Here is a 13,082-nt window from a genome sequence, read left to right on the forward strand (position 1 = left end):
GTCCATTATCACTCAAAGCTTTTACAAACTGGAGACACAGGTATTGCAAAGAATGTCATTTAGCAATACAGATTGTGCTATTAAAAAGGTACAACTCTGGTAAATTGACCAACTAAATACATAGTGCACATATTATAGAAGCATGTTTTATTAATTGTAGGAAAGACATTAGCACACTGGTAGATTTTTAAAGGGTTTTAAGTGGTTGAAAATGAGAACAGTTTATGAGAATCAAATCCCTTTCTCTAGAGGAATTTTAAAGTGTACAGATCCTATGCACATTTCATCAGCATGGGCTTGTGTGCATTTTGAATGCATTGTGAAGTTATAAAGTAGGTCTAAGCAATGAGATAATACTCATTAAACATAAAACAACTTTTAATGCATGTAAAATGATAAACATTTATTTTCAAAAAGATAAAAACAAAGATACAGGGTTTTTAACATCTTATAGAAAAAAGTTAACAGCCCGTAGGTCTAAGTTACTGATTCTTGTTCCTTTTTATGGTTTCTTCTACCGCATCTTGAGGCCCATTCATTTTTTCACACTATGCCTGGATTGGGTCTCCAGAAGTCAGTCTTTTCTAACTAAAACAATTTCTGTGAACATATTTTCTTAAATTATGGACTATCTATATATATATTTGATGATCATTTGTACTCTGGAAAGTTTCATGAACATAAAGTACAGTTGAACCCTGCAATAGTTGGAGACATTACTCAGACACGATCTAGTTATCTTGCTTCTAAACTCAGAGATTGTTCTCCGTGATTCTACTTGTAAACACTATTAATGTCTTTGTCAGTAGAAGACACCCAACACTTGAAATACTGGTTCTTGCTTTTCTCTAGTTATATGTCAGGATGAACTAGAGACAAATAATTTTCACGTTAGGCAGTAGAAAAATGTTGTGAATAAATGAAAAGAAAAATGAAAGCTATCTCTACCATCTTTCTGATGGTCACATTAGTGCCTTTTATTTTATCCTTGGACCAAGAAATTATATAGGAATATTCTGAAAACTTTAAAATGGGGAGAGTTTTGGAGTACACAATTTTGTTATATCACATTTTAAGCTTCTATACATTAATTTTAATTACTCCTGAAAAATTAAGAACCCTGAAAGCAGAGTCAGTTATGCTTGGATTGCTAATGCAAGGTTGACATTTAAAACTCACCAGTCCAACCTTTGGAGAAGGATGAGGGTGATCTCATCACGAGGCACAGTCTTAGAAACCCGGAAGGAGCACTTCTACACGGCCTTATGAAGTCTCTATGAGTTGGAACTGACTCAGTAGCAGTAGGTTCGATTTGAGATTATTAAAAAGTTGGGAGTTAGACAATAATGTGTTTCTAACAAATAATAAATATTCTCTGGAATTTAGAAGCCACATCACAAGTAGATCATAAGCGCAAATAAATATATTTAATTTACTTTTTATAAAATGGAGTATTTTGAGATTCTAGTCTTAGAGTAATACGTTCATGGTATGAAACTTTATGAAGGACTAGGAAAGAGAGTTAAGTAGCTTGATATTTTTTCCCACTTCTTTCTGATTATGGGAGAAACTATTCACAGGGAGAGGTAGTCTGACTAATATTTAGAAGAGGAAGAGAAAGCCTTGTGTTTGGCAAATTTGTACACGATGCTCATAGTTTATTCCTATGTGGCTTGCTAACTTAATGGAGCCACAAAAATGAATGGCTTTCACTTCTTTGTGTGAAATGCAATCATTTTTATTGAGTTTTTGAAGGCATCTTTTACTTGTTTGTTTCTGAGGGTATAAATGAAAGGGTTAAGCATAGGGGCCACCGACGTCGTGAGTATGCCCACGATCTTGTTAAGGTACACTCCTTCCTTACTTGGTTTCACGTAGGCAAAGATGCAGCTGCCATAGGTCATGGAAACCACAATCATGTGAGAAGAACAGGTGGAAAAAGCCTTTTTTCTTTGTTGAACAGAAGGGAACTTTAAAATCGTTTTTATGATGTAAGTGTAGGACAGAACCACACCCAGTAAGGTAATAATCAATGTTAGCACAGCAAAAGCTAAAATAATTTTTTCTATAAAAACTATGTCCGAACAGGAGATCAATAAAATAGGATATACATCACAGCCAAAACTATCAATGAGATTTGAGTTACAAAATTCCAGCTTGAGACCCATGCTAAGCGGTGGGACAATAATTAACAAGCCAGAAAACCAACAGAAGATCATGATTCTAGTGCAGACCTTGTTGCTCATGATGGTCATGTAGTGCAAGGGCTTACAGATGGCCACATAGCGGTCATAGGACATGGCAGCAAGGAGAAAAAATTCAGTTGCTCCAAAGAGGACCCCAAAAAATATTTGGGTGGCACACGCATTATAGGTAATAGTGTTATCACCAGTTGTCAGGCTGTAGAGGTATCTGGGAATACAGACAGTGGTGAATGAGACTTCCAAGAAAGAGAAATTTCGGAGGAAAAAATACATGGGAGTTTTAAGATGGGAATCCAGAAGTGTGAGGATGATAATTGTCAGATTCCCAGCCACACTCAAAAAGTAGGTAAAAAATAAAAATATCAAAATCAGAATTTGTAATCTTGGGTTATCTGTCATCCCCAGCAAGATGAATGTTGTTATTGCTGTGTGATTTCTCATCCCCTTCTTGGGTCACGTCAGGAATGACTGAGCCTGAAGAGAGAATTGACAGCTGGTATCATGAAGAAAGTTGCAAACAGTATTAATGGGATGCATTTCATATTTGGATTGTAGAACTTTACTAGAATTATTTAGATATGAACCTCAGGCTTAAACACCTTAGAATCGATTAGAAGCGATTTTTATAAAGATATCAACTGAGAACACGAAGCATTAATCATCTATCTTATTTCATATATGCCATTTCTCTTTATCATTGCACTGGAACACAGTATTTAATAGTTACGGATTATTATTATTTCATAATACGGATTAAAATGTTACGGATTATTTCATAATTTTGCACAATTTTTTCCTTCCATTCTCCTTTTTCTTTGCTTTTACCATATTACTTTTAAGCTACACTTTTGGAACATAGAAAGTTTTGTCAAATAGTATTTTGTTAAGATATCCAATTGTATTTTAATAGATGCAAAATTACTTCAAAGGTTTGGATAAAGTGTTTGCATTTAAAATTATCTCAAATTAGGAACCAAATGTTGAAAATGTAAAGGAGTTGCTTTGTTTATCCTGTATTTAAATACACGAAAGCAATTGGAAACCAGCATTTAAGTGGAGGGTTTCCTGGATAATTTTCCTGAAAGCTGAATATAAACGTATCAACTGGATTTATCCTGCCATGTCCTTTGGTCAATGGCCAGAGCCAGGAGTGGTCTTTGCCACTGGCTCTAGCGGACTGCTCAACCACGGAACTCTTCTCAGTAGTACGTAGCCTTCTTAATTTGCCTTGTATGTTTTAGTGACGTCTTTCATCAATGGCTGCTGCTCATCTCCTTAAGCCACCTCCCCCTTTGAATTTACCAATTCTCTTCTAACCCTCTGCTTATCTCCTGACTTCTTGATAAATGGACCTTGCCAATCCAGGAAGAAGCTGACCAAATATTAACCAATGTTGTAAAACCCACTTTTCCCTAGGCATTACCACCCTCAGCTCCTCTTATCATATTTCATGAAATATTTCACTGCACTCTAATATTTATACCTTCGCGGGAATTCTAGTCGGTGGGAGAGAGAAGATCTCAACAAGATCCCCTCTCATCGATGGCAAAGCCAGCATTCGGTGAATTTCCCATTGGGAGCATCTGCTCTCACCTAAGGGGTCCTATAAAAGAAGATCTGGTGCAGCCATTCTCACAGGGGATACCATTAGTTAAAAACAACAATATATTGTCTCATTATTTGTCTTTTTTAATTAGTGAGAGGTGCTTGTTAAAGGAGAAATGTGTGCATACATGATTTACATGCTTTTTCCTCCACAATCATTCTGAGTTTTTCTATTCTACTTTAATATCTTCACTTTGTCTCCTGGCTATTTCTTCTAGTAATGCTGGCAGTGTTACCTGACACCATAAACTACACTGCAGGGGATATTACATAAGGATAAAAAAGTGGCCTTAAGAACAGGAAACCCACCTCAGCTTATGAGAGAAATGGTGTACTGGAGAAGTGGTATTTGGTCAATCCTGTGACGCCCCAAAGAGCAGAGTTTGATAGGACAGACTGAGGGCTGGTCAGGTGCATATCGACAGTCCCACATCTCTCTCCATTCTTTCTTCCTACCCACCTACTGTGTTATGGACACCAATTGCAGTCAAGTTTATTTTAAGTCATGGTGACCCCATTTGTGTCTACATACAATTGTGCTGCATATTGTTTTCAATGCTGATTGTTGGAGACATATTTTGTGCCTTTCTTAAGTTCCACTGTATGGATGGAACTGCCAGCATTCGGATGATTAGCTGAGCACATTCATTGTTTGTACCCTATGTCCTTGTAGTGGCTATTAAGTTTCTCACTCGAGCCCTCTTTTGGCTACAAAGTTCCTAGATTCTAAAACTATTGTCTGCTAACCCTTTTGAAAATTTTTATTTTCTGCTTGTGAAAGAAATGGCTTGTGAAATTAATTATATCTGAGTGATTATTAATTTAATGTATCAATACAACATTCTATGCAAAATTAAGTCTTGTCACTGCCACTTAAGAAGACAATTAGAGTGATTGAGATTTAGGTTTCCCCCCCCTTTATTGATGACCTAGTAAATTCTTTTATGATACAGATACCTTACTTATGTCTAGAACAAATTTCAGTAAGTCTTCATTTGGGAGAAGGCTGCCCATAATCTGGAACAGTTGAGATTTAAGATGCGTTGAGTGGTACCATTCTTCCTGCTCTTGAAAGTGGCAGAAGGAATTTATATTACAGGTTATAAGATTATGCTACCTATAAGGTGGTTTGTAATCCGTATGCTATTGGATTTCTGTGACAGTAGGGGATATTACTGGGAGGAGATATCTTTTCCTCTGTCCTTTCTATTTTGCATCTTAAGTAGTAACAGTTTCCTTGGCTGGAATGTACGATTGGCCCTTGCAAAGGATAAAAGGATCACCACAGGAAAATTCTAATATCAGGTTCTCAGAATAACAAAAAATAATGCATTACTATTTACTCTCTTGCTGAAATATCCATAGTAATGAACTGAAACACACATTTCTCTACCTTTCTGTTTAGAGATTATGGAACAATATGCCATCAGTGTTGCATACTTACTTTTCTGACAGTATTTCATCAGAAGTTCTTGACGGAACCCCAATTAGGAGATAATTGTACTGGTGAAGAAGTGTGTTTGCTTCTGTCCCCATATCATAGTCCGTATATTTTCCTTCTCAAGCCTACCTCTCACAGAGAGTGCACCTGGACACACACACACACACACACACACACACACACACACACACCCCACAGCCCTTTTCAAAAAAAATCTTACAACAGACACTATTGACCTAAACTTTCATTGATCCTGATATATTAAGAATACTTTCTGCACCCTCTTTCCTCACCAAATCTAAGATGACACTTGACCCTATATTTCCAATACTTTTGTTTGTTCCATTCCTTTTGTTAGTTCAAAAGGAACACAAGAGTGGTGCAGAATAAAAGGAACGCCCCCTCCAGGGTTTGGCATAGAGGCACATCAGATCTTCCTTGGCAGGGCACAGGGATCTTGAAATCACATTATGAAATGCCAACCTTTATATGTTTAGTTTGCTCTGAGTACATAGGGAACATCTGAGTGAACAACAAAAGAGTCCTTGGTGACCGAGTTTCAAAAGTGGCTAATGAGTTGGCAGTGGAGTCAACAATGCAAAATACATGTAGCAGTGGGAGCAGTGTCCTTGGAGACATTGAAGGTGATCTGATGTCACCTGAATTTCGTCTCATCTTCTTTGTTGAATCTTTCTGTTTCTCCTAGAATTAAGATGAAGGGCTTCAGAGAGTTCACGGAAAGATGGAATTGAAAAATCATGGAATTTCCCCACAAACTTTTGGAGGGCTTCTTCTACATTTTATCTATCTTTTACATAAATTTATGCCCTGTGTCATAAGAAAAAATTACTCATACTTTAAATGAAAATTTGGAGGATTTTTTTTTTCTTTAGCTAGGCATCTGGTTGGAACAGCATCCATTTACACAGGTGAAAACTTCGTGATTTAAGACAGTGAGTCCCAAGAGGGTTGGTTACAGAGGAAGGAAGCACAATTCTTACTGAGGTCCCAAATGACTCACTGTGGCTGTTAGGTGTCATTGAGTGTCCCCTTCATAGCAACCCTATAAAACACCAACACACCGCCCAGTCCCGTGTCATTCTCATTGTCATGGTAGAGCTAACTGTTGAAGCCACTGCACTAATCCACATGTTGAGGACTTCCTAATTTTGCTGGCCCTCTATTTTATAAGCATTATGTCCTTTTCCAGGGCTTTTTGTCCTATCTAAAGTATTTGAGACAAAGATTTGAAGTCCTTGCTCCCAAGGAGCATTCTGGTTATATTTCTCCCCAAACAGATTCGTTTGTTCTGGTTGTCCCCAGTAATTTCAGTATTCTTGCCAAGACCAAGTCCCAATGAATTAATTGTTCCTTTATCTTTTTTATTCACTGTCCAAAGTTTGCATGCATGTGAAACAATGGAAAATTCCGTGGCTTGGGTCAGGTGCACCTTATTGCTCAAAGGGACATCCTAGCTCTTTAATACTTTAAAGAGGACTTGTGTAACACGCCTACCCAATCCAGCATGTGATCTGATTTCTCCCCTACTGCTTCCATCAGGATTGATTTTGGACCCCAGCAAAATGAAATTCTTGACAGTCATTCAGTTGTGAGAATTTTAATTTTCTTTATATTGAGTTGTAATACACTCTGAAGGCTGTAGTCTTTAATTTTCATTGCAAGTGCTTTAAGTCTTCCTCATTTTCATTTCACAATGATGACCGTTGGGTCATTGACAGATTAAAAGTTGTTAGTAAAACTTTATCCAATTCTGATGCCATATTCTTTTTCATTGAAAGCAGCTTCTCATAGTACAGGAGCCCTGGTGACTAGTTGGGCTCCAATTCACATGGTTGGCAGTTCAAAACCACCAGCAGTTCTATGGGAGAAAGACTGGGCTTTCTACTCCCGTAACAGTTACAGTCTCAGAAACCCACAGTGGGTTGCCTTGCATCAGCATTGACTCGATGTCAGTAAGTTTAGGTTTTCAAAATAAATGCTCTCAATCAGACTGAATAAACATGGTGAAAGGATAAAACTCAGACTCCCATCTTTCCTGATTTTAAACCACACAGCATTTCCTTATTCCGTTTCAACACTGTCTCCAAGTCCGTGTACATGTTACACACGAGCACTATGTCATGTTCTGAAAGTCCTTTTCTCAGGGTTACCCATAGTTCGTGATATCCATGCGATTGAATGCCTAGTCAACAAAGCACGAGTAGACGTGTTTCTCAACAACAATAACCCTTGTGCCATGTCCTTCTGAATCTGGCTTGATTTTCAGGCAGCAGTTGATTTTCTTACATATCATATTATTAACTTATTTAATGATTTAGAGACGTGTTGGGTCATCTTTTCTTTGGAATGGGCACAAATATAACTCTCTTGCAGTCAGTTAGCCAGCTAGCTGTCCCCAAATTTCTGTTCTTGGACTCGTGCGTTCTTCCTGACCTTCCTCAGCTTGTGAGCATTTCCACTGTCCTTCTGTCAATTCTTGTAGCCTTTGTTTGTTTTGCTAATTCTTCCAGTGTACCTCTAACTTCTTTCATAAATACCATTGTTTCTTATAGTACCTCTTGAAAATGGTTGAACATTAACTTTTAAAATTTATTGTGTATTTCTGGGTTTTGGGCTCTCACCGTACCCCAAAGCACTTCACTCATTGGGCAAGCATAATTTCTGCTCGGATGCTTTTCTCCTCACCATATTCGAGTTTTGCAATTGTCATCTTTGGATCACATGAGCGGTGTGCTTCTTCCGTGTGGATTTACTTGACTGCATCTAAAACTCCTTGCCTAGATGGCTGCTTGTTTGAATACAAACTTTTAAGATCCCAGATACTACTCCAATTGATAGAGGGAACCATCTGCTTTCATCACCCCACATTGTTGTAGCACCCTTGTCCTCGGTGATCATTTCATGAAGTCGAGTATGGATCAGGGGCATGATGTAAGAACTGATTGTTCTTAATTGGGGGCTAGGATTTAGTGTGAGCCCCAAGCCCATTCCTGGATCTATGCCTTTATTTGATTTACTTATTTTAAAAATTAATTTGTTGTAATTTGGGAGCCAATATATATGTAAGATCATTCCAAAATCAAATCATGCCAACATAATTTTAAAATTTCTTGCATAATCATACGTGTTTTCCAAAACATACTTTTCCTCCCTGAGCTTTTTGAATCATCCCCCATCCCTCAACAACTCCCTTCCACCAAAGTAGGATAAACATCCCTGGGTTTCTTATACCAAAAAACAAAGAAACAAATAACACAACTTCAAGAGGGTGAGCCCCAATGGTGCTGCACCTCGGAGAGACACTAATGTAAAGGAGCATTAGCAGAATCTAACTGAATGGCCATCACAGGGGTGCCGGGATCATATGTGTCTTAATACAGTGTACCAGGCATTGATGGACCTACACTGTTCGCCAGCCAACAGGACACTAACTTTTGGTACAGCTGCCTTCTTCTACCTCAGACGTCGTGTGTTTGCCAGCTTAAGTCCTCAGGTTATAAGTGTGGCTGTGTTATCTTTGTTTTCTCTTTTTTTTAACTTCACTCAGCATAAATGTTCTCCAGGTACATCCATATCATGAGGTGCTTCCTCATTACATCATTGTTTTTTAATGATGCATAGTATTTAAGTATTGAAGGGCATTTGGGATGTTTCCAACTTCATACAATTGAGAATATGGGAGTGCATATGCTTCTTTGTGTTATGGCTCATACTTCTTTAGATTACATACTCACCCGTGGTATTGCTGGGTCATATGTGATTTCTATTCCTAGTTGTTTTAGGTACTTCCATATCGCTTTCCATAATGGTTATTTATATTACGACTCCATCAGCAGTTTATGAGAGTTCCAATCTCTCCACACACTATCCAGATTTTGTTGTTTTATGCTTCTTTGTATTTATTTAGTTAGTTATTTGTTTATTTATTTATTTAAAAGGGGGTTGTCATTGTTGCTTTGCTTTGCATTTCCTGAATGGCTAATGATTTTAGTATTTTTTCATGTTTGCTATGTTTGTTTGGTGAACTGTATGTTCATGAATTTTACCCATTGAAAATAGTTTTATTGTCATGTAGTTCCCAGATCATACAATTCAGTAGTCAAGTCACATGAAGAAGAGCAGTGCAGTCATCACCACAATAGAATATAGAGCACTTCCTGCTTTCTCGGGTCATTGTTGTTAGCTCCCCCATTTCCCCCAGCCTTCCTGCCATGTCCGTTCATAATTAATAATCCAGTTACTGTCTCTATAGATTTACATAGCCTGGATTTTGTATACAGAAAATAATATAAAACAAGAATCAACCAACTAACCAAAACTCAACAATGACAAAATAAGACACAGAAAAATCTCAATAGAAAAGAAAGCATAAAATATTAAAAACTAGAACAAATTTAAAGTGGGTCAAAAGGGAGATCAAATGATAAGGCACTATATTTTAATATAAGTACATGTGCCACGATCAACTTTACAACAATCTTACTGATAGCAAGACTATTTCCATCCCTAGACTATGGTCAGAGTCTTGAAATGAATATTATTCAGAATCTATGCACTTCTTCCCATGTTAGCCAAACTGTGCTTTGCATGTCTGGTTAGCATTGGGAAGAAGGTCATTCCCTTTCCCCTGTGGTAACAGTTGGTCGAACATAGAAGGTGAATTGCTAAACACATACCAAAGATCATTAAGATGCACGCTAATGTAGCAAAAACCTCATGTTTAGGCAACATATCTGCTGATTTTTGTATGAGGGTCAATCAAGAGTACTGCTAATAGGGTTCCACTTTATATACACACAGATTTATTCCAAACACAACTTGTTAGAATGTCTCTGTGCTCAGTGGAGGCTTGTCGATGAATTTTCTCCGTAATACACGTGTCTTTGTCTTGTTAGAGTCTTAAAATAGAAGGCCCAGTTCAAATAGTGGCTTCTGAAAGGAGGTTGGGCCAGTTCAATTGAAGGCCGAGAAATCAGCACAGAGGGTTATGGTGAAGCTTTTTCAGGATTCCAAGTGTATAATCTTAGTAGGGGTTTCAAAAGACAGTAGGATCTGAGGACTTATGAGAGGTGTCATGAAGTTCATGAAAAACTCTGCTATCTTTTAGTTCAATTTTTATATACATTTTTTATATTAAGAAGGGAGGTGTCGGACAGGGCAAGATATGACAAAATAAAAATTTATAAACTATCAAGGGCTCATGAGGGAGGAGGGAGTGGGGAGGGAGGGGAAAAATGAGGACCTAGTGGAGAGAAAATGTTTTGAGAATGATGAGGGCAACGAAGGTACAAATGCGCTTTACACAATTGATGTGTGTATGGATTGTGATAAGAGTTGTATGAGCCCCTAATAAAATGATTAAAAAAAAAGAAGTTTTTATAAAACTTCTTAACTTTCATTAAAATTAAACTGCATTAAACAAAAGGCTCGAAAAGTTGCTCTAAGGAATATTTTCTTCATCATCACAATGCACCTGCTCATTCTGTGAGGGTCACGAGGGGTGTCCTAAACAATATCATTGGACAATCTCATCTTATCTACCCTACAATCATAATATTGTCTCTTCAAACTTATTTTTGTTCCAAAATGAAGATGAAAACTTCAGTGCCACATTAATATTAACATTTCTTCCAAGGTCGGGGTTTGTGGCTTTGGAAATTGCTGAGGGGAAAAGGCACATTCTATTCAAAGTTTTCTTTCACTCCTTTTCAAATCTTTCCCATGTGAACTCTTGTCATATGTGCTCAATTGCTACTTAACTCAAAGTCTCTACAAGCTGAAGTCCTTGATCTGGAAGTGTACTATCTTGGGCAAGGTGCTTTCAAGAGCTCATTTTAGTCCACTGCATTAGAGCGTAAGTTTCTGGTGAATAGGGAGACCTCAGCTAATTAATGATGTTCCATTGTCTTTTTTTTTTGCAAATAGCTTCAAATTCTTCAAATAAGTACTCTGATTTGCCTTCCATCCAATGACTTTCATTGGAGATGAGAACTCTCTTTCTATTTCATGATGAGAGTAGAAGGAAACTGTACAGTACTCTCCAATAGGCAGGATACTTAGTACTCAGGGAATTCTCACTTCAGTAGTATTGCATTTATATACAGAGTGGAAATAAGGGCGGGAAGATTTTTGCCAAGATATTGCAACTCCAAATATGTGTCTTTGAGATTCACTTAGATGTTCTGGTAAAAACATTATGCTCTTTGCTAGTAATTATTTATATTCTTGACATATTAACCCATTTCTCAAACTTTAGCAACAGCTTCATTTCCCATGTTCCATTAATAGTCCACAACTGAATTTACTTATTTCATTTTCAGAGCAAATAAGGAGCTAGCGATGTGGGGTTTCATGGTTGTGGTAGTTATGTAATCATTTGTCAATTGAGAAGATTAAGAGCAAGGGGATGGAATCAATCAGGTCATAGCCAACGAGACCTCTGTGTGGGGCTGGTTTCTCCTGAGGATTCTGGGAACTCCTGTCTTCCTCCCTGGAGGCAGGAGACACACCCTCTCTCTTCTGACTCCCTGAGAGACTCTCTACTGCCAAGACACATGGATCTATGCTGATGGCAGCAAGAGTCCTGGACCTGGAGAAGCCACATGTATACTCTTGCCAGAGCTGAGATGCTTCCACATTACTAGGTCTACAAGACTATCCACCACCCACTGGCCTGTGATCTTCCTGCACTGGGCATCATTGCATGTGTTTCGTGAGTCTCAAGAGGACTTTATAGATTGGTATCGGACATATGGGCTAATATCAGATTTGTGGACTTGATCTGGACTGGGCTGGGATGTTTTCTCAATATTCAACTGCTCTTATATAGAAAGTTCTTTCGGATACACATATGCGTGTGTCTGTGCATTTGTTTCTCTAGTCTACCCAGACTAACACAATGGTCCTTATCAAAAGACTTTTAAAATGATATGAATCTGTAAAATTTGGTTTTTTTGTCACATATTTTTTAAGATCTCTGAATAACATTGGAAAAGAAAAAAAAGGAGAGCTAGAATTTAATGTGGCCTATTTATGAGCAAGGAGCACTGCCAGTAGAGGGGTCAAGGTGCTTGGCTACTAAAGGAAAGGTTGGTTGGTGGTTGGAGCCACTGCCCTGTGAGAACGACAAAACCGCCCGCTGCTGTGAAAATACACGGGCTTGTGAATCCTGGGGGGCAGGTCTATTCTGCTGCGTAGGTCACAGTGAGTCAAAATCGACTCAACAGTTGTGAGATTTAAAAAATGTCATTTCTGTCTAGAAAATACCATCAAAAACTCTAAACTGATCGCAGTTGTCTTCCACATCCCCAATAAAATCTAACGCCAGGTGAGTGTGTCAAAATAGATGGAAATGTTGTTCTAAGAGATGTAAGAGCTAACAATAAAATGATTTATTAAAAATTGTTAAATGTGTGAAACATAAAACTTATAAAGGGGAAAATAGATGGAGATGAACATATTCAGTATATATACATGTTTGTCTATGCATGGCATATGGGGATAGAAAATTCCTTAAACTTCCACTAGGCATTAGAACTGCGAGGAATGAGACACCTCTGTCGCTCTTGTCAACTGTTCTGTGAATGCTACATTCATCTATGAAGGAGCCTCCACATGAGACACTCACCCCATGTTGGCAAAGTGAAAACTTTCTTTATTATTTATCAGCAGATAGTAAAAAAATGTCAGATTTCCAAAGGAGAATTACTTACCTTCCCCCAGTTACTCATATCCATTTTTAAGTAGCTGGGGAGACCCACTAATGTTCAAGTCAGATGCTGGGTTCACATCACTGCTGCCTTTAGCTACTA

The 13,082-nt window shown here is 37.9% G+C and overlaps 1 protein-coding gene across 1 annotated transcript; it reads right to left on the reverse strand.

Moving 5' to 3' along the window:
• Nucleotides 1–1,709: 1,709 nt before the first annotated feature.
• On the reverse strand, nucleotides 1,710–2,691 carry LOC101645709 (olfactory receptor 6C2-like). Its single transcript, XM_004700588.2, has one exon. It carries the CDS (start codon nucleotides 2,643–2,645, stop codon nucleotides 1,710–1,712), a length of 936 nt encoding a protein of 311 aa, XP_004700645.1. The 5' UTR covers nucleotides 2,646–2,691.
• Between the last annotated feature and the right edge of the window lie 10,391 nt (nucleotides 2,692–13,082).

This window comes from Echinops telfairi, unplaced genomic scaffold (genome assembly GCF_000313985.2).
Source record: "Echinops telfairi isolate 266 unplaced genomic scaffold, ASM31398v2 ScPeMD7_2;HRSCAF=8, whole genome shotgun sequence".
Taxonomy (NCBI): domain Eukaryota; kingdom Metazoa; phylum Chordata; class Mammalia; order Afrosoricida; family Tenrecidae; genus Echinops; species Echinops telfairi.